We start from the raw sequence: 22,129 nt of genomic DNA, 5'->3' as shown, positions 1-22,129 counted from the left end.
AACTCGACTCCAAAGCCACTTTCAAGCGCAACAAATAAATATAAAACTGAAGTAAAGCGAGAACAAAATACAAAAAATTGCAAACAAAATCAGAAAATGTTGTTCACATATTATTGCTGTTGTTGTTGTTGTGGCTGCTGTTGTAGATGTTATGGCTGTTCTTACGCCTACTTGGACAAAGGGTCAACAACGCATGTGAGCGAATTGCAAGAAAAGAATTGCAAAGCCAAAGCATCTTCAGTCTGCACAGATAAAACACAATTGTTGTTGTTGTTGTTGTTGTGACTTTGGGCTGCTTAAAGCCAAGTTTTGCCCACATTAAAGCGAGCCCAAAATAATGCCAAAGTTCAGGCTGCCCTTTCAGTTGGCCAGCTTACAGTTTACAGCTTTCAGCTTCCAGCTTACCAACTGGCCAAAAGCCTATCGTTGTTGCTGTTGCTGTTGTGGCTGCTGCTGCTGCTGTTGGTTGCTGTTGGTTGCTTGCCTCATGGCCACATGAAAAATACCGCAGATTTACGGTTGTCGTTTGGCGGTGCACATAATATATAGTATGTGGCTTATGTGTGGTTCTCTGTCTCTCTCTCTTTGACTCGCTCTCTCTCTCTCTCTCTCTCTCTCTTTCTCTGCTGTAATGGTTGCTGCTGCTGCTGCTGCTGTTGACCGTTGGGGGACTATTTTTATTTGCAGTTTCAGTTCAGTTTCAGTTTTTTGCAACTGTTTTGTTGTTGTTGCCTCGTCTCGGTCAGTTTGTTGTATTTTATGTGGCGGTTTTTTTGGTTGTCGCTTCACAAAAACAGAGAGAAAAAAAACTTTATGGCCACCTTGCGTGTGCTGACCCCCTCCCCACACCACACACACACACACTTCTCCCTTCGACAAACAACAAGAAAAATAAGAAAAACCGTTAAAGTTTATTTGACATTTACTTGGGCTATTTTTTATTTTTATGGCTCTTTGGGTTACTTTATATATGCGATGCGATGCGATGCGATGCGATGCCCAACCCCACAGCCTCAGCCTCAGCGTCAGCTCCAAGTCCAAGTCCAACTCCAACTTCATATCCAGAGATCCCAGACCGAACCCAACTCAGCAGCCGGACAGCTGTAACCTCTTTTCTCGCATATTTTTACTTTACTTTTATTTTTATTATGATTTCTGCTTCGCTTTATTTTCTTTCCTTTTTTTTCGACAATAAATTTGCGGCTATTTTTCGCCGCACCAAAAAGTTGAAAAAAAATATTTGTTTTTTTCTTTTTTGTGTTGATGCTGTTATGGCGATAAGAGCCACCCTACGTAACATATGAGTGCCCCCAACCCAGAGGCGCAGAGTCGCATCTAATGCCAGCGACAGACAGAGATAGAGTGAGAGAGAGAGAGAGAGAGAGAGCGAGAGACGCATTCGTAAATCATTTGGTTAACTGCGTTGCCAACTATTTTACATAAAACGGCGCTGTGATTTGTGAGCAGCGACCGAAAACCGAAAACCGGAAGTGTTGTCGCCATCTTCCTTATTTTTCACACAAATTTTTGGTAATCATAAATCTAGCGAGAACTCATCGTCGAATAAATGCAAAGAGTTATGAGTCTCTCAAAAGTGAATAAGCGAGTATCGAATATTCACTCAAAATGCGTCACATTTAAAGTCTATGTTTACACCAGCTGCCCACAGGGAAGACCACATTAAGTATAATAGATTTTCGATCAACGTCAATAGTCGAAAATTTGTAGTTACGATCGGATAAAAATTGTAAAAGTTATTTGACTTCTACGGCATATGTCAAGAATAGAACTTCATCGACATACCGAATATAACCTTTGGTAAAATATTTGGTATATTTTAAGAATATTGCATACATCGATTGTAATACTTTATCGATAAACTAAATATAATATATAATTTTCGGTATATTATAGTATTTGTGCAGTATATTATTATGTATATTTGAAAATTGCTTTGAGTGTACTACTTAAACAATATACCAACTATAGTTTTCGGTATATTTTCACAATTTTTGTGGTTTATTAATTTGGTAGATTTTATTTTAATATGAATTTAGTCATATATAAATATACCAAATATATCCTCTGGTATATTTTATGTATTTTGCGGTACAATATTCGGTATATTTGAAGAATATTACATACTTCGATTGCAATACTGTATCGATAAACTTAATAAAATGTTCGGTATACTTTAGTATTTCTTCAGTATATCATTATGTATATTTTAAAATTGCTTGGAATTTAATACTTAATCAATATACCAACTATTGCTTTCGGTATAGTTTCACCATTTTTGTGGTATATTAATTTGGTATATTTTAAAATGAATGTAGTCATATATGAATATACCAAATATATCCCTTCGGTATATTTCAAGTATTTTGCGGTATATTATTCGGTATATTTTAAGATAAATATCGCACTGTTTTGCTTTCAAAATAAGTTGCGGGTATCTCACAGTCGAGCACACTCGCTTGCTTTCCTGTTATTCATATATTTATGTATAGTTAAGGAATATTATATGATTCCTGGCTTTACTAAGTTTGTCAATTTTGCAATCAATGCACATTCTTTGCTAGCACTCAAAGTGCGAGTGTTTTTGTAAATATTCATGAATACTTTGAATGTTTTTTCACACTTCATTCACCTGCAGCATTTAACATGTTTTGTGTGCTCAAATTAACTTAATTATTCAGCGATGTTTTTGTGTGTCATTCATTGTGTGTTTTGAGCTATTCACAATCCTTTTGGGCATCGTCGTCTTGAGTTACCACTTTGAATATTCATTGTTCTTTTTAGTTGTCTATTAAACTGCATCAATGTTCGATTCACTGCGCCAGCAATTTGACACCTGTCTGTCCTCAAGTTACGGGTACTCACAGTTTATACGACTCGTTGCGACCCGTGGGTTCAATGAATGTGTGGATGTGAATGTGAGTGTGGATGTGAGTTGGGTTTTAGTTTAATGTTTTGTTATTGTTTATGGGAGTTTGGCAACGACTTGCGCTTAATGACAACTCGTAAGCACATTCAAAGGGTCGCCACACAACAGCAACAGAAAGAGCAAAAGTAAGAGCAACAGCGACAGCGACAGCGACAATAACAGTAACAAGTTTTAGTGCCTAAACATTGCCCATCAAAAACAGTGTTTGTTGTGATGATGTGCCACAGGGCGAATTAAGAGAGGCCGCTCGCTGTTGAGGCGTTAAAACTAGAGCGACTTCTCGACCCACTAAACAAAACCAAATGAGACTCGGAGATGGGGATGGAGATGGAGATGGACTTGGGTGAACTTTAGTGCCCAGTTTTGGTACGACGTCATCAACAGCATCTTAAGATCTCATCAATGTTTTTGTTTTGGCTTTTTTTTCTGGTGTTTCTGGTATGTGTTTTCACTCGTCGCTCATTGGCATTCGCCTTGTTGTCTCGCATAAATCTTCAATCAAAAATTGAGTGGCTGTTAAGCAGCTGGCAGTTGGTATGAGATGTGTTTAATCTGTTTTGGTGCCATAAAAGAGCGGCGCAAGTTGAACTTTAAGTTTTTTTCATTTCATTTCATTTCGTTTTTTGTTTTTCGCTTTTTAAGTGCGTGCCACAAAAACATTTTTCTCACTTTAAGCCCGAGATTTACAGCCACAGTTTTTCCTGTGATTTTCTCTGTGTGGCAAACCTGCGCTGCCTTCTCCTTCCTTCTGCTCCTCTGCGCTGTGGCAACGTGTAATCATGTCATATTTCAAGCATGGGCAACCATTTTGAAAAGCAGCAACAGCAAGAGCAGAAAAAAAAGGCGAAAAGAAAAACGAGAAATGAGAAAAAATGGCACGAGACGCCAGAGGGCGCCACTGGTGCGTGGTGGGCTTTGCTTGGACTGTCGCTAAAAACATGGCGCTTCAACCCCACTGGCATGGCCCCCCGCTCCCCCGCTCCACCTCTCCACATCTCCACACTCCACATGAACCCCATCGCTGCCTGGGGCAGCAGCGCGACAACAACAATGGGGCACAACCCTGAGGCTCTATTGCAGAGAGATAAACGCAATGCTGAAGCTGTAGCTGGAGCTGTAGCTGAGGCTGACGTTGACTGAGACAGCGACTGCGACAACAACAGCAACAGCAACACGAAGAAGAAGAAGACAAAAAGGCGGGCCGGCGGCTAAAAGCAGAGAGCGAGACAGCGAGTCAACAACAAGCGCGAGAAATCCACTGAAAAAAGAGTGTGTGCTGGAGAGAAAGACAGCCAGCGAGCAAGAGAGAGAGAGAGAGAGAGAATGGGAGAAAGAGTGAGTGAGAGAGAGAGAGCAAGTGTTGGGGTTGCTGCCACTGTGTGTGGCAGTCTGACGGGGGGAGGTGGGAGACAGCGACAGCGAGACCGAGGTGTGCTGGCTAAAGCCCCACAGGGTGGTTTGGCGGATTTGGCGTTGGCGGCTGACTAAGAAAACAACAAGGCAACAGCAGCAACAGCAACAACAGCAGCAGCAACAGCAACCAAAACTACAACAACAACAGCAGCAGCAGCAGCAGCAAAAAATAGAAATTCAACCAAACGAAACAAAAGAATGCTGCGGCCATGGATGCTGCTGTGGTTGCTGGGGCTTAAAGAGGAGGCAGAGAAGGCGGGGTACGAGTGTACGAGTGTACGAGTGTGTGTGTGTGTGTGTGTGTGTGTGTGTGTGTGTGTGGATTGGGGGTTGCTCTGAGGTCGCAGCACAAATCCAACTGTCGAAACCAAAAGCACGCAAAGCGCCAGAGCTGCAGGTGGCGTTTGTAAGGCAACTAGATGGGAGCCAAGAGACGAGAGTGAAGAGTGGAGTGAGTGGTGAGAGGGGAGAGAGAGAAGAGGGGGAGGGATTGTGGGTTGGCTTGACAGAGTTCGAATCGAGAGCAGAGAGTGTGAGCTGAAGACGTGCTTGCTGTGCCAAAATGCTGAATTGAGGTTATGTATACAAAACGGAAACGGAAATGTGCAGAGCTTTGTGCACAAAATGTCTGCGGGAGAACGCTATGCGATGAGGTGGACAGCACACACACACACACACACAGCACAGCACAGCATGGTTGGATGGTTGGCTGGCTGGTTGGATGGTTGGATGACTGGATGGCAGTAGGATTGTAGCATGAAGCTGGCTTAAGGCCGCACAAAGCTGGCTAAAAGCTTAGAATTGCGAAAAATACGAAATCGATTTTGAAAATTCTTCTCGTTTTTCTTGCTTTCTTTTTTTTTCTCTCTGTTGCTGTGAAGTTGCTGCTGCTGTTGCTGCTGGGTTGCCATAAATAAAATACAACAATGGACATTTCGAGGATGTGGCTGATGGGTGAGAGCAAGCGAGAAATAAAGATGAAGAAGATGCAGGGGGAGGTGGGGGAGGAGGGGAGTTGGTAGCGCGGAGGGCGTGCAAAATTCTTGTGCTTAAGCCTTAAAGCTTTAAAGCTAAAGACCAAATGCAGAGTTGAGAACAAAATTCAGGGAGTTCAATGAAATGGCATAAAATTAACTACAAGAGATGTCAGTATTAAATACTAAATTATAAACAGCTTCTGAATATTGTTCTATATGTTATTCAAAGAAAAAAGTGCAATTAAGCGGAACCAGGTACGACATAATTGGGATATATTACATCAATATTCAACTTCATTATAGTTGTATTGCTAAATGCAAGATATAAAAAAGAATTCGAGTGAAATTATTTTTTAATAAATTATGTTAATGTTAGTTACACAGGTTTTATTGAAGAAAAAATTGTCGATACAAACTGTGAGATACCCGCTACTCATATCCAAAGAAAACATATTTTACAAATATACCAAAAATATACCACAAATATACTGAAAGTCATTTGGTGTTTGGTATATTAATATACTTGCGCATTTGAAATATACCATAGATTACGAAAAATATCATATTACGAAAATACCAAAATATACCGTGTTCTATATTTGGTACATTGATATAGTTACACGATCAAAATGGACCATAGAGAAAAATACTAAAATATACCGATGGCTATAATTAGTATATTGATATAGTACTACATTCAAAATATTTCTAATTTTCTTTTAATTTTCTTTCAAATTAGTTCTGCGCAACTTATATATTTATTTCAAGAATTTTAATTGATAAACAAAGCAGTGCACAATTCTGATATGCAACCACTGTGCAGCACTGACTGACTGACAAAGAGAATGTATCTATGTGCAGGTGTTTTTGTTATTTCTCTACTTTCCCAACTCAATGCACTCAAACTGCGTCGTTGTCATTTGTGGATATTCGCATGCTTTGTTTGCCAATATCTATTTTTTTTTGTTGCCCGCTTTTGACCGCTTTGCTGTCATCCTTGTTGCTAGCTTTTGTTTTTTGTTAACTGTCATGTCTAAGCCTGGCATGGCATTTGCTTTTGGCCACACTTTGTTGTCCCTGTTCGAAGTTGTGCTTTGTATTTTTTGCCAGCGAGATTTCTATGACAAACAGCGCTTAGAAAAATAGAATGACAGTGAGAATTAGTTGGCAAAATAATAGTTCGAGAGAGAAATTGCAAATATCAGAAAAGTATTTTGAAATATAGAAAAAAAGTGTTATCTTTTTCTTTTTTTGCATGTTATCGAGCTGTTCCCCATGGAGAGTCTCGGTCTGTGTTTAAGTCTATATGTAATTGCTTCTTATTTGTGAAGCGTTCACCTGTCCTCAGTTGAGTGTAGAATTGTTTCGGTTTGCGCTTCGGCTTGAAGCCCGCACTTGGTGCGCATTTTATGTTTATTTTATTTGTAGTTTTGCCTTTATTTTTACAGCCACTTTAAAGCTATTTTTAATGGGCTTTTACTACGGAGCACAGTAAGTAACAGAGGGAGAAAAACAGAGAGAGACAGAGAGAGAGAGAGGAAGAGAGAAAACCTTTATTTTATTTTCGGTTGTGTTAGGTTAACTTTTCAGTCTTGACTTCGACTTTGAGGCACTCTCGTAATGCGCGTGAAAATAAAGTTTTTCGCTTGAAAAAACGTTAAATAGCGGCTATAAATGAACACACACACACATATATATAGCAATAACAACTACTTACGATTACGAACAGTAACAACTGGGGATAACTCCTCTTAACTCATTCTATTTGGCATGCATGACTCAGTTGCCTAAATGAAAATCTAGCTAACAACTTGCAGCCGATCCCCTAAAAAAACAGAGAAAAAATCTGTGACTCAGTTTTGTGGGTGACTCTTGCCAGCGATCCCATCGATCCGCCCATCGATCTCCAGTGACTCTGAGTCAACACAAAATACAGAAAAACAGAGAACTAAATAACGTTATCAGCAGCAACAACAGCGACTGTCAACAGGCTGGGGAGTCAGTGAGGCATTTGAGTGGGTCGCAAACTGGGTCAAATGAAATGCATTTTCATGGCTCTTTGCTGTTGGCGCCCGAGCCTGACAAAACATTCGACTGCAACTCGAAACTTGAAACTTGAGATCTTAACGTAAATAATTATGATTATGCCCGAATATGGTTGATTTCCATTCGCAGTTTCAGTTGCAGTTAGCCAAAACTGGGACAGCTCGAATAACGCATTGGAAATCGAAACCGCAACCGCAACTGAAAAGCAGCAAACTATAAAAATCTTCATAGAACAATGGCTTTTTTATACCGTTTTATTTTTGGAAGTGTTTCAGCTATTTAGGAATAGAAAATTGAAGTCGCAACTAAAAACCAACAAAGTAAAAAATGCTGACTTATTCATTTTAAACAATGCTTCAAATGACATTTGTTTTGTTTATTATATTTTATATTTAAATGAGTCTCAAACTTGAAGTTCGCTTAACAGTTTTAGATTTTTAAAGAACAAAGAAATATTATACATTATCGTAAGTGAAAACACTCAGCACAGATATTAAGTATTATCTTATTACGCTGCTCTAAAAAGTAAATTCCCTTTGGTTTTATTTTACAACTATTGCATAAACTTGTTATCCAACTAAAATTCACATTTAAAATCGTATTTATTATATTTTATTTTGCAAAAATTACGTAAATTGCAGTAAACTGAAAATTCCCCCCGAAATTTTAATATGTTTTTTTTAAGCTTGTATTATATAATAATATTACAGAAAGTTATAACACCCTACTATAACTTTGTGTCTGAGGCATCTTTGACCCTATAAAGTATAAATATTGTTAATCAACAGTCGAAACAATATTTGGTATGTTTAGTACACTATGGTATATTTTGAATGTAGTACTATATCAATATACCAAATATAGCGTTTGGTATATTTTGGTATTTTTCCGGTATGTCAATTTGGTATATTATAGTTAAACCTTATTAATAGACCTTCAGTATATTTTAGTATTTTGCTCTATGATACATTTCGAATGCGTAGCTCTATTAATATACCATATATAGACTTTGGTATATTTTAGTATTTTTCTCAATGGTATATTTTGAATGTATAAATATATCAATATACCAAGTATAGACTTCAGTATATTTTAGCATTGTCGTAATATATTTTTAGTGCTCTATGGTATATTATGAATGTAGTACTATATCAATATACCAAATATAGTGTTTGGTATATTTAGGTATTTTTGCGGCATATCAATTTGGTATATTATAGATAGACCTTATTAATAGATCTTTAGTATATTTTAGTATTTTTGTGGTATATTTATTTGGTATATTTTAAAATGAATACTTGCTTTAGTTATAAGCAATTTACCTTAAAGCCATAACGTTTGCTTTGCAGTCAAGTTTAGCCAACAAATGAGCCATTTTATGTTGTTGAGAGCTAAACATTTTGGTTAAGTCTAAGCTGAAGACGTAAGTGTTCTTATTGCCATTTGAAATTTGAATTTTCTACCGTTTTCACCTGCCTTGCGTACGTGTATTTTAATGGCAACTGTCTGGCTTCCAGTTGAGCGTCAGTTACCAAGTGCCTTCCCAACCACTTCACCTCCCTTCTGCTATTTTATGTTGCCAGAAGCAGGCAGCAGCTTTGCATCAGCAGCTGCCATCAAATGCACAATTCATTTGCGCATAAATTTGCGCAGATTTTTACAGTCACATAAAGCTCGAGACGCTGCAGTTCTTAAACTGGGCAACTGCCAACTGGGGAGCCTCTCAGCTGTTGAGAGAGAGAGAGAGAGGTGGAGAGAGGGAGAAGGGGAGATGGGGGAAAAAAAGCAATAAAAATCAGCAAGCTGTGACAATTTCACGGGCGTTTCTCTGCGCGTTCCGGGAGCGGCCCACGCGTCGCCGGCGCTATGCAAATGTCACAAATGATAAACGCAATGAGCATAAATAAATAAACAGCAACAACAGCAACAACAGCAACAACAACAACAACTATTCGCATTCAATATTCAACACAACAAGAAAAGAGAGAAAAATACCTAAATCTCGCGCTCGTGCTCGTGAAAAGAGTAAAAAGAGCAACTGAAGAATTATGGCTTGCGAATCGGGCGACTTATTTATTAGTGTCACAAATCGTTTAAAATTATATTCGCACAAAAATCTTTATTACGCGCAAATATCAAAAACGAAGCAGGGTATGCGAGAGGTCCGAAAAGAAAGATGCAAAATATATGGAAAAGTGCATACATATTATAGCCAAGAAATATCAATTAAAAGTGGTAAAAATGTAACATAAATTTTAATTAAAAAGCTGCCGTTTCTTTAAATTCATATATACACAGAGAGAAAATAATCTATATTGAAAAGTGGATTTTCGATCTTAAAAAAATCTTGAATAAATCTTAAAATCAGAGTGTTTTCTTCAACTTTCGTTTTGAGATTAAAAAATTTTCTTTTAAGATACATACATATGTCAAATTCAATTCTTGTTTTTTGTTGCTTAAAATGTTTAAATTTCCTTCCTTTAAAATTATAAGCTAGTTAATGGTGTTGTTGCTGTTAGCTCAGTTAATTTAAAAATATAATTCACAATTTTTCATTCTTAAGATGCACTTTTTATAGGGTATTTTGCAGTCAGCACAATCGTTGCATTTAATGCGCTTCTTTTCTCGCGTTTATGTGTTAATCGATTTAAGATTGTTGCTGTTGTTGTTGCTGTTGTTGTTGTGGCTGCTGCCATTTACTTTGCTTATAGCACACATAAATTTGCGAAACAAAACGAGCAGCCGCCTGTCCAACAAATTTGACTGTGATTTATATTTTAAAGCTACGTTTTTTTTTATTATTATTTTGTATTTGCGCTTGCGATTGTTTTTGCTTGGTTTAGTTTGGGGGCGCGCTTGTTGGGGCAAGACAAAGGGAGGGGAAGGGGTAGGTAGAGTGTTGCAATCCATCACAGAAATATGTCAAAAATCTATGTAGGCAAAAAAACGCTGACAGACAATTTATGTATAAACAACAACAAAAAAAAAAACAAAAGGAAAAGCAAAATGCGAAACGCAAAAAATAGAAAACAAAGAGTAGAAAAACGAGGAAAAACGAGAACGAATAGCAGTGAATAAGTGTGAGTGTGTGTGAGTGTGAGTGCAACACAACAAAATTATTTATTTTACTATATTGTTTTTTTTGTTACTTTGAAATTGATATGTTTGACAGGCAGCGACGTCGAAAACGGGGCAAGAGAAAAACGCAATGGGAAAGCATTGACTGAAGGCCGTTGCGAAAATTGAAAAGAATACATGCAGAATATACTCGTATTATAAATATATATTGATATATGGCATAAAAATTAGGTATATATTGAAAAATATCCATGGAAAAATTAGGCATAATTACAAAAGAAAGTTGCCTGGATTCTTTCTCTTTTTTGTTTGTTTTGTTTTTGTGTTTGGCCTCACGTAGTTAAATCTATAATTAAAGTAATTCGCCGCCTTGCTTGCGGTTGGTTTATTGAAATCGCAAACAACATTTATTAAACATAATGCAGCGCGGCATTCTGCGGCATTGTCACGCCCACAAATAATGGAAAAACTTGATTGAGCAGCGAGTAAAGTTGCATGTTGCATGCAGTTTGCTCTGCACCACGCCCAGCTCTCGATATATGTTATGTTATTGCTATGTGTGTGTGTTGCCCACATGACAAATTGTTGACAACGCGAGCAGCAGGACCACACACAAACACACACACACACACACATGGCTGACAGGAAACAAGGCCAGCAACAGCAACAACAACAAGAACAACAATGAGAGCAACAACCTATATCCGTCTCCATCTGCATGAATTGCAAATGAATTGATGCGCTTTGTTGACTTTTGTCAATTGGGATTATGGCCATGCCCCTAAAACCGCCGTCGCCGCTGCCGTTGTCGCTGTTGTTGTTGTTGTTTCTGCTGCTGCTGCCGTGCAACCAGATTAACAATTGGCTTAAACCGTGCCAAACAAAGTGTCGAAAAGCGAGCCTAAGCCACAAACGGATCGCTATCGCTATCGGAATTGGGAACGAGAACCAAAAACACACACAGACTCACAGCAATTGTTGTTGTTGTTGTTGTTGTCGTTGTTATTGTTGTTGTTGCTGGTCTACCTGCCCACGCGATCGTATAGATCAGAGATCAGCGCGCCTAGATTATGAGACAGCAACTCAGCTCAGTTCAGCTCAACTCAACTCAACTCGCCGAGGGATTTGTGAAAACAGATCTTTTTACGGATTAAAATAAACGAAACTCGAACTGCGTTCGCTTGCTCCATTCTCTTCTCAGACTGCGAGACTGACAGAATGCCAGACTGACTGACTGACAGATCAACTGAACAACGCGTCTCCCTCTCTCTCCCTCTCCCTCTCTATCTCTGTCTCTGTTCTCAGTTGTTGTTCAATTTTAAGCCTCATGACAACAAATTTCCAACACACACACACACAAACACGCCGCTAAATCTCTGGGCTAGAATAACAATATTTTTTGCATAAAACCGGAGAATTCACTGAACAAATACATTTCCAAAACTTGTGGAGAGAATTAGTAAATAAATAAATATGGGAAAAGTGTAGGAAAGTGTGAACTCAAGAACAACAATTATATCATAGTTAAACTGCAAAAGGAATTAAGTTAGTTTTTTTATATATTATAGCAATTTAAAGTGGCAGAAGACTTTCTATTCAACCATAAAATTGTATAATTACCGAAAGACAGCGAAATTTACATCAACATGCATTCATTTCATTTGCTCTCATTTAAATTTCAAATTTTATTAAATCGCACTTGAAAAAAATGGAAAAATGAGTTTAAAAAAAGGAAAACAGTGCGATATTATTCTTAAAATATACCAAATTGATGTATAGTTAATACTAAAATATACTGAATAATATATTTGGTATATTAATATACCACAACATTCAAATTATATCATAGAGTACAAATGGCATTCCTAAAATATACCAAATTATACATAAATATACCAATGGTTATATGCATTTGGTATATTTATAAAGTACTACATTCAAAATATACCACATATTTCCAAATTTCAACTAAAAGTATAATTTATATAGTTTTATAATATTTATAAAATTAATAATCTTTTTATAAAATTAAATTTAATAGCATTAAATTGTCAACTTCAATTGATATGTTATCTCAAGCCATTTTCACTAAGAAATATTTACGCTACTGAATTCATTGACAACTCTTTAATTAAGTTGCCTTTACTTCAATGTATGAATGTATGAAACATTCTTTAACTCCATTTGCTGCTGTCCCACTGGAGTCCGTTCCATTTCCGTCCATTCCATTTCCGCTTGTTCCTCTTTGCATTCGTCGCAAAACAGTTTCAGTTACGCACTTTGGCATTTTTCTTTTTTGCAATGGCGGCCAAGGCAAAAGATCAGCCTACAAAAAAGAGAGAAAAAAAACACAGTTAAACAAACTTTATTCTTGGTAAACAAAAGACGCCATTTTGTGTACGTTTCATTTTTTTTAGTGTCGTCTGTTGTTATTTGTTCACTTATATAATTTTTTGCATGTCTTTTGAGACACCTTTAGGGACCCTTTTGCGGGCGCGTTGAAATGAAAGAATAACAGAAAACACAGCAACAGCAATGGCAACAGCAACAGCAACAACAATAAAAACAAAGGCAAAACAACAAGCAGAGGGAGTGGGGCAGGAAACAGGAGACTGAGGTAGAGGAAGGGGCAGTTGGGAAAAGGCGCAACTTGGTATCAATTTCAGCAAAAGCAACAGCAACAACAACAGCAATAATAATAAAAACAAAAATGAGAGCAGAGCGCATTTAAAATATTTTACAATACACACACACACACACACACACACACTGATACACTCGCTATGTAAATCCTTTTTGGCACAGCTCAACGCGTTTGGCAGGCACCAAAGCAGGGCGCGCGTTGCCTTCAAATCCTGTTGCTTTAGGCAACGGTGACGTCGACGTCGACGTCGACAGCGACAGCAACAACAATAACATAAGAGAAAAAGGTTGTGCCCTTAAAACCAACATGGCAAAAAGGATCACTTTACAAATGCCCACAAATGCGGCCGGTTTTCGATGCGACTTGCGGAGCAATTGTTGTTTGCTCGCCCGTTTATTGTTGCTGTTATTCCAAGCGGCATTTGCCACAAGCGACAAGCAGCAACAACAACAACAAAGCGAAAAGGTAAACGTACGCGTTGAGGCCAAAAAAACAAAAGCAAAGCCGAAACAAACCGAAGCAAACTCTCGCACCCCAAAACAACACAAACTCTAACTCAACTCAAACTCAACTCAATCCCAAGACCGTCGTCGTAGTCAAAAGTCCAATCCCAAGCCTAGAGTTTACCCCGTTAGACGTTTACCTTTATCATCGTGCGTTTTGAGGCGCCTCTTGCTGCCTCTCCGTAATGCCAATCAAAACATTGTCTTGGTCTTCGACTGGGTCTTGAGCTTAGAGTGCTGCGACCTTTAGTGGTTGCGCAATCGAGTAGGTTGCACTCTTCTTGATACGACTTTTTTAGGGATGTGGCAAGCAGGAGGCAACTTGAGCCCAATTCTAATTGGTCATAAATACGAAACGAGCTTTTAGTTTTATATATGGTACTCTCTGCGTACGGAGTTCAACTGTTTATTTGACCCGATCGAAGCTAATGCCAGCAAAAAAATAATTTAAACAAATGTCAGCAAAAGTCACTTAACTTAGGTATTAGACTTTTCTTTCAAATTTTAAATAATCAACTTAAAAATTTGGCATAGATGTAAAGTTGAATATCTGAATCAATTTGCCAACATTACAAGTATATTGTTCTTCAAAATATATTTTAAAACACATTTTCCCTTTTACATTCTACACTTCAATTTTATAGAAAGAAATTTCCATTAAGAATTAATTTAAAATTTCATTTATCTATTTGCTAATATTGTATTTTAATATACAATTTTACCCTTTTAATATTTGCTTACTTTATATCATATAATCAATCATATCATACAATCAAACTCCTAGCTGTATCTGGTATTGAATATACAGACTTAGAACGGTTAATCGAAAAAACTTAAACTTCTATAGTACAGCCGAATTTGTTTTAAGAATTATTTCAAAATTTCATTCAATATTGAATTGCTCTTTAAGACGCATTTTCAAATACAATTTTGTTTGCCAGATGAAATCAAGAAATGTCTTCTAAATGTTTCTTCTATTTAATATTTCGTGAGTTAGGAACGCTTAAGTAATACAAATTTGTATTAAAAATGAAACCAAATTGTATTCGTTCAATAATTAGCTAAATAATTTTGCTTGTTTTGCTGTGAGTTTCAACAGAATTCATCGACTATAGGTCGCAGACGAAGTTCAATTAAAGTTTTCGTAGGGCTGTGTTAATTCTAAGCAATCTCTGTCTCACTTTCTCTCTCTGTCTCTCTCTAGCGTTGCCTCAAATGTCAGCAGCAGGCAGACAGGCGAATGGTCAGCGGTGGCGTCTCTCACTCTCTCTCTCTCTCTCTCGAGTAACAAATGTCTGGTGGCATTTAGTGCCAGTTGAGCGACAATTGGCGAGGCGAGGCGAGGCGAGCGTCGTCACGTCAAGGTCAGCCATCGTTAGGCCTGGGGTCAGTTTTGTAATGAGTGTCCGGCACAAAGTGGGGGAAAGAACGTGGCATGTGGCATGTGGCATGCGGCGGTTGCATTGAGTGACAGTTTTGTGCTCCCAATTTCGAATGCGCCTCAGTTTTTGGGGGAAAAGTCTTTTGTGTGTCTTTTGTGTAAGTTTTGCACTTAATTTCGATTTGTGTTGCGTGCAACATTTAAAATTTATAGACAAATACTCAACTGCCCTTTATCCTGTACCTGCCACGATGTGTCCCCCGTGCCCTGGTCCCCGTCCCCCTCTAAGTCAGCTAGCCACTTGGCATGCTCAACGGAGTGTAAAGTGTAGCATGCCCCATGCCCAGCCAAAGACGGGGTTGTGCTCAGCCAAATGAAGTTGCCACTCACACTTGCCACACACACACACCCCACACTTACATATATATTTACCACACTTCCCCCAATTCGTTTGGCATTTTCGTGCTTCCCTTTTTCCCCCATTTTCAGTGCTGTTTGCTTGCTGGTTGCTCTGCGCGCGCGTTTTTCATGCTTTGATGCGGCGTCACAAATTGTTGTGGTATTTGTTGTCGTCTATTGTTGTTGTTGTTGCTGCACCCTCGCAAATAATTGTACAACAACAGGAGAAATTCGTTTGTTTAATTCATTTGCTGTTTGCCGCGTGGCGTTGCCTTGGCTTTAACTTTGCCCGCCGCGGTATCTGTCGCCGGCATTTCCTTGGCCGTCAAACAAAGTCCATGGCAAAGTGTCAAAAACAGTTTTCAGCTCTACAACAAAAGGGGAAGAGGGAAGAGAGGGAAGAGACGGAAAGGGGTCTGCCATCCCACTTGGCGCAGCAAAACAATTGAAGAACTTGACGCTGCACTTTGCACACAATTTCTACAGCAACAACAACAAGAACAGCTTGTGGTGCAACAACAAGAACAACAATGTGTTGCAGGCGTTGAAGCATAAATTGCATGACAAATAAAGCTGCCAGCTCCTCCTTGACGCAGGACAATGACGAGCACACTGACAATGCCACCGAAACGGGGCATCAACATCAACAACATCAAAGGCCAAAAACCCAAAATTGTTTGCCCAAAATGCGTGGCCCTCAAAACGTTGCTGTCGTTGCTTTTGCTTTTGCTGTTGCTGCAACTTGCAGCTACCAGATTTGTTTGTCTGCCACTTGGGGCAGCTATTAAGTGGATATACACAGAGCGAAAGAGCCAAAATTGGGGACAGCATAGAGAAAACTGAACAGAACTTTCTTATTCAAAGCAAGCAATTTGTAAGATGATTTTAGAACACGAAATTAGCTAAGCAATTTTTATACTAGCTACCCATAAGGTTAAAGAGTATTATAACTTTATGTAACAGGCAAAAGGAGTCAGCTTCGAGACCTTTAAGTATATGTTATATATTCCTGATCAGCATCAACATTGAAAACAACTGACAATATGGTATATTTTGTACTCTTTGGTATATTTTGACTGTGGTATACTAATATACCGAATATAGCCTTTGGTATATTTCAGAATTTGTGCAGTATGTTTTTGGTATTTTGGTAGAACACGGTTTTATTGAAAATAGGTAGTACTATATATACCAAATACAGTCGTCGGTATATTTTAGTATTTTCGGTATATTTTTGGTATTTTTTATATAATATTCAATGGTTTTATTTAAGTAGCGGGTATCTCGCTGAAAAAGTGATTGTATTAAATATTTGATAGTTCTCTTTTAGTATTTTAATAATATGCTCATTAAATTTTATATAATTTATTTAGTATCTTACAGAAAAGTAAATTTATCAAAGTAATTTGAAATCAGCATTTTCATTTCATTTCATTTCATTTTTCGATTATAAATAGCTGGCAGGCGACTGTGTGTTGGCTAGTTATGAGGCATGCAACTCGTTGATGGAAGTTGCAACCGAAGTTGGCAATACAAAGTTGGCAGAGAAGGAGTAGTTTAGTGATAATTTTTGGCTATTTTTAGCTGGTTTCAGACGCAGTTTGCAAGGCATTAAGGCGGTTGCATAACATTGCCAAAGCTTGCGTAACTCTCGCATGCCGAATGCTTTGAAGCATGCAACAACGACAGCAAGAGGTGGAGAAGGGGGGGAAGGGGTGAAACGATAACAACAACAAGACATGCAAAGCACACATATCACATCTCAGTTGGGGATTAGAGTCGCCGCACTAAGCTGCCACAAAGCAGAGGACGGACAGCGGGACGGGGTTGAGTTCAAGGTACTAAGAACAGCAGCAGCAGGCGTCAGGGGAGTGAAGGGGGGAAGGTGTAGAGTGTAGTTTGTGGAGTGTCGAGTGTAGATGCGAAGACGCGACTTGAAAGTCTGCTAACAACAACAAAAAAGCAGTGTCAATGTGAAGCTGGCAAAAAGTAAATCCCAAGCTCAAGATGTGAGTAGCACCTGGCTCTGTGTGTGTGTGTGTGTGTGTATGTGTGTGTTTGCGAGTGTGTGTGAGTGTATGCAAGTGTGTGCGTGTGTGTGTGTGACAATTCAAATCAGCAACGCACTGACAGGAATTAACCTAATTTTACAGCCAACAAACTTGAGCCGCAGTCACACTCGCTCTCTCGCTCTTTCTCTCTTACTCTTCTCTCTATCTCTGTCTCACTTCATCTCTTGCCTCTTCTATGCCTTGCATGAATGAAGATGACGACGACGACGACGACGTCGACGACTCATGGATACTTTCAGTATGCGCTCATGTAGAAAATCCAGCGATCTGTTCCACGTCCATGCCGCATTTTTCATGCCGCGTACGTTGCGTTGCGCTCTGTCTGTTTGTGTGTGTGTGTGTGTGTGTGTGCACTTAATAGTTGCCCATAAACACACGGTCGCAAAAGCACCAAGAGGACCAACATCCAACAGTACAAGTTAAAGTCGCAGTCACAGTTTCAGTTTCAGTTTCTCAGTTCCCCTTTTTGCAGTTCAGTTCAGTTCTCAGTTCTCTCAGTTCTCGCAGCTGAGCCAAAGACCAAATTCATTGCCTCCTGTTGTGGGGAGCATCGCCTTGCCTCTGGCGTGGAGGGTTGCCAACCCATACCAATTTTACCATTCCATGCTATCGTCAGCAGCAGAGTCGATTTTTCTGCATCGTGAACCACATGATGCAAAACTAATTCGAAATTAATGTGTGTGCGCTTTGTCTATGCCCTTTTTCCCTGTTCTTTTTTTTTGAGAGAGAGTAGGGGTTGAGACAAGGGGCGGATGCTGCCTGCCTGCCCGGGTTTGCCGGGTGCTTAAGCCGACTACCCCGAGACCCAAAAGCTGAGCTCAGCTGCCACCCACAACACAACACAACAAAAACAAATACAAAAACACTGACGAACCACTTGCGCACTTGTCACAAAAAAATAAAGTAGGTAAACAACCGAACTGAACTGAACTGAACTGCAAAGCGATACAGTGTTAAAGTCTCCCCCTGTCACAATATTGTGCGCTATGCTGGCAACCCTGGGGACTATTGTTATTAGATTAGAATATATTTCAAAGACGCAAACCGTTTACGTTCGGCGATTATATTTAGTTTAGATTGAAAGAAAATGGTTGAACATAAAGTGAGACATATAAATAGTTTAACAAATTTTTATAGATTGAAAGAAAATGGTTAAACATAAAGCGAGAAATATATGTAAATAGTTTAACAAATTTATTTAGACTGAAGGAAAATAGTTAAACATAAAGTGGGAAACATAATTAGTTTAACAAATTTATTTAGATTGAAAGAAAATAGTTAAACATGAAGTGAGAAATATAAATATTTTAACAAATTTATTTATTTTGGTAACTTACAGTTTCGTTAACTTAAGTTTCATCTTAATTTGAAATTTTTGGCAGAAGAAAATGGTAAAACCTAAAGTAGAAACTTGGAAAACCCTTTTAAAGAAATAGTTTAGCAAATTCATATATTTTTTATCTTTACTACAAGTTTAGTTTTTCAAATATGAGCTCAAAATCATTTGAATAAGATTAGATTTAAATTGCTGCTAATTAGTTTATAAATCTTTGCATTAAATGGGAACTCTGTAAAATTAAGCAAAGTAAATAACATAATATTGTGGCACATTCATCAACCTATATATTTTGCTTATATTTATTTGTATTGGTGACAACCCTAGATCTATATAGTTTCATAGAACGTAAGTTTAGTGCTACAGTTTGATTTTATTTTCTAAGTAATTTACTTTATGAACTTTTGCTCTTCAAATAGAAAGAAAGTGAGGCAGAAAGAAGCGGAGTGAGGCAACGTTTGCTGTAGTTAAAGGCTCGTAGTGTTTTTCCATAGTTAATGGCATTAATCCGCCGATCGGATCGGATGCAAATATATGCCTTCAAATTGAAAGCACAACAAGCAACGCGAAGGGCGCTTTTTGTGTGCCTGTGTGTGGCAGGTGCGAGGACACTTTAAGGACTTACGAGATGAGAATGGGAGGAAGGGAGGAAGGTCGTGGAGAGAGAGAGGGAGGAAATTGTTGCGACTGTTGCAAGATGCGTTGCCAAACATCGCACTTGACTATGCAAACAAGCAAGTGGGCGTTGAATTGCACGAGGGCGTGGCATGGCGTGCCATGGCCTTTGTTTATTTATTTGCCAGTCGCTGTCCTTGTTTCCCTGCCTCCATTCTACCTCCTCCTCCTTCTCGTGGCATTCGCGCTATTTGTCACCATGCCCCCAGCCCTCGTGTCTCGTCTATCTGTTTGTCTGCCTGTTTGCTTGGCTGTCAGTCAAAACGATTGAGCTCAAGGCTCAAGGATGCTGCTGCCGTTGCACTTGTGCGTCTTCCTGCCACGAGGACGCCAACTGCCGTGGCAGCCGTTGCTGTTTGTCTTGCACAAACAGAGGCGTCAACATTACAAGTGTGGAGCCAGCAGAGGGAGGAGGAGGGAAGAGAGAAGGGGGCAGCAACCTACCCACAAAAAATAGCAAGAAAAAGAAAAATAAGAAAAGGAATTTATTTTTCCTAAGCGAAAAATGAGTGTTTGAACTTTTATGGCTGCCAGGGGGCAACAGCAGCGGAGGAAGAGGAGAAGGAGGAGGGTGGCTGTGGCAGAGGGTTGCTCTCAATGGCATAATTGCTATTGCTACAACAACAATTACAAACAACAGCAGCAGCAGCAGCAGCAGCAGAAGACGAAGAGGCAGCGGCAACGGTTGTATAGGTTTTTGTGGCAATCAAATGAAGTGTTCCTGAATGGTTTTCAAAGTTAATTTGAGTGATGCTTGAAGCGAGTTGTTGTTGCCGTTGCTGTTGCTGTTGCTGTTGCTGCTGCTGCTGCTGTTGTTGTTGCTGGTACTGACAACCCTCCGTTTGGCTGTGCTGCGCCCTTCTGTGTCCGCCGTCTGTCTTCAATCGCCCAACGCCCATCGCCCATCGGTCGCGTGTTTATTAACATGTGTTAACAACAAACTTAAAGCGCCCATATGGAAGCAACTCACTATATTGAGATTCGACTCTGGTTCCGTTTGAACCGTGTGTATGCTCCAAGGGTTTCTTTCCATTCCCATTCTCAGAGTTCTTTTGTCATAGGAAACTGGGCGACATGTAAGCGATGCTGGTAAACACTTCAAGTTTCCGTTTCGTTTCATTTTTAGCTCTTGTTGTGTTTAGCTGGTTTTTTTCTTTTCATTTTTTTGGTGGTTGAGTGGTTGCTTGGATGGCTGAGTTCATTTCTGGGTGGTTGGGTGATGATGTTGCTGCTGCGGCGGGTCAATTGAGTGACGCTTAAGCGGCACAATTTGAAGCACCTGACGCAATTTGGCAGCAGACCTTTCGAGACGATATGCTGCCACTAAAGAAATCGATCATGAAAACACTTGAAAGCTGAGAGCGGCTCAAGGGAGGACTTGGAAAATGTTAAACCAAGACATCAGCCAAAACGATCTTTCCTATTGATAAGACTTTTTAACAAGCAATGAGATCTTTAAGGCTTGAGACAAAGCTAATAAACTTGTAAAAAGGGATACAAAATAAAAAGTGAAAGAGCACTTAAGAAATTGCAATAACTAATGTTCAACTAGATGGGTTTTAATACAATTTAGAATTGTTTTTAAACTTGAAGAATTGTTGTTATTTTTTAAGAGTCGAGAAGAAGATGAGTTTATAAGACGAAGTAATTTATAAATTTACTAAAATTAAACATTCAATTTATTTAGAATAAGTAAGAAAGCAACAGTCGAATGTGCTCGACTCGGATAAGACAAAACAGTGCGGTATTTTTCTTTAAATATACTTAATTAATATACCGCAAAAATACTATTATATACCGAAGGCTATATTTGGATAAGAGCACAATAATGTGATATTATTCTTCAAAAATACCAAATTAATATACTGCAAAAATACTAAAAATTTGCCAAAGGCTATATTTGGAAAAGAACAAATAATGCATTTCTTCAAATATACCAAATTAATATACCGCAAAAATACTTAAAATTCACCAAAGGCTATATTTGGAAAAGAACAAACAATGCGGTATTTTTCTTCAAATATACCGCAAAAATACTAAAATGTAGCGTAGGCTTTAATTGGTATAGTACCAAATTCCACTTTATGGGTAGCGGGTATAATAAAACGGTCATTCTTAGATATTTTTTTCATACCGCAAAAATACTACAATATACCAAAGGCTATACTTAGTATTATATATTAGTAAAGAACTACATTTGACCCTATGGATAGCCGATATAATAAATCTTTAAAAAAGTCATTTCTTTTAGATAACTTTTCAAAACAACTTTTGCTTGCCCAACTTTTAAATATTTGTTTCGTCACAAAATCTTGCAAAGAACTTCTTTCACTCTCTGTGGTTTTCTTAAGCCTCGTCTAACAAGACTGCAGCTGGCAGGCAGCAGCGATTTGAGCGGAGTCTTGCAGACAAGTTTGGCATTTCCGACTTTGGCAATTGCAACAATTATTTCCGCTGTCTGAAACGTTCAGCAGTTCTAGCCAATGAATGCAATTAAAGTGCGCTCTCCACACTCAAGCTAAATACATGACTGCATACTCGCATTCATATTCATATTCAGATTCGCATTCATATTCACATTCACAAGTTATATTCTCTTCCTGCTGCTCGTCACTTGCGATTTGGTTGCAAAGCGATACGCAGCTGCATCAGCATCAG

General features: G+C 38.7%; 1 protein-coding gene across 3 annotated transcripts in view; it reads left to right on the top strand.

Moving 5' to 3' along the window:
• Nucleotides 1-22,129, top strand: part of LOC133849271 (LIM/homeobox protein Lhx5) — a 71,336-nt gene that overhangs the window by 29,735 nt on the left and 19,472 nt on the right. The window contains exon 4 of one of the 3 annotated variants that reach the window (XM_062285221.1): nt 1,012-1,319. The exons of the other annotated variants lie outside the window; for them this stretch is intronic. Within the exon in view, the coding sequence (XP_062141205.1) occupies nt 1,012-1,304 (293 nt within the window). The 3' untranslated portion in view covers nt 1,305-1,319. Of the gene's footprint in view, nt 1-1,011; nt 1,320-22,129 lie in introns of those variants that run through there. 3 annotated transcript variants of the gene reach the window in all.

This window comes from Drosophila sulfurigaster, chromosome X, assembly GCF_023558435.1.
Source record: "Drosophila sulfurigaster albostrigata strain 15112-1811.04 chromosome X, ASM2355843v2, whole genome shotgun sequence".
NCBI lineage: Eukaryota > Metazoa > Arthropoda > Insecta > Diptera > Drosophilidae > Drosophila > Drosophila sulfurigaster.
Note: the sequence above shows the minus strand (reverse complement) of the source record. Positions and strands in the feature narration are given on the sequence as shown.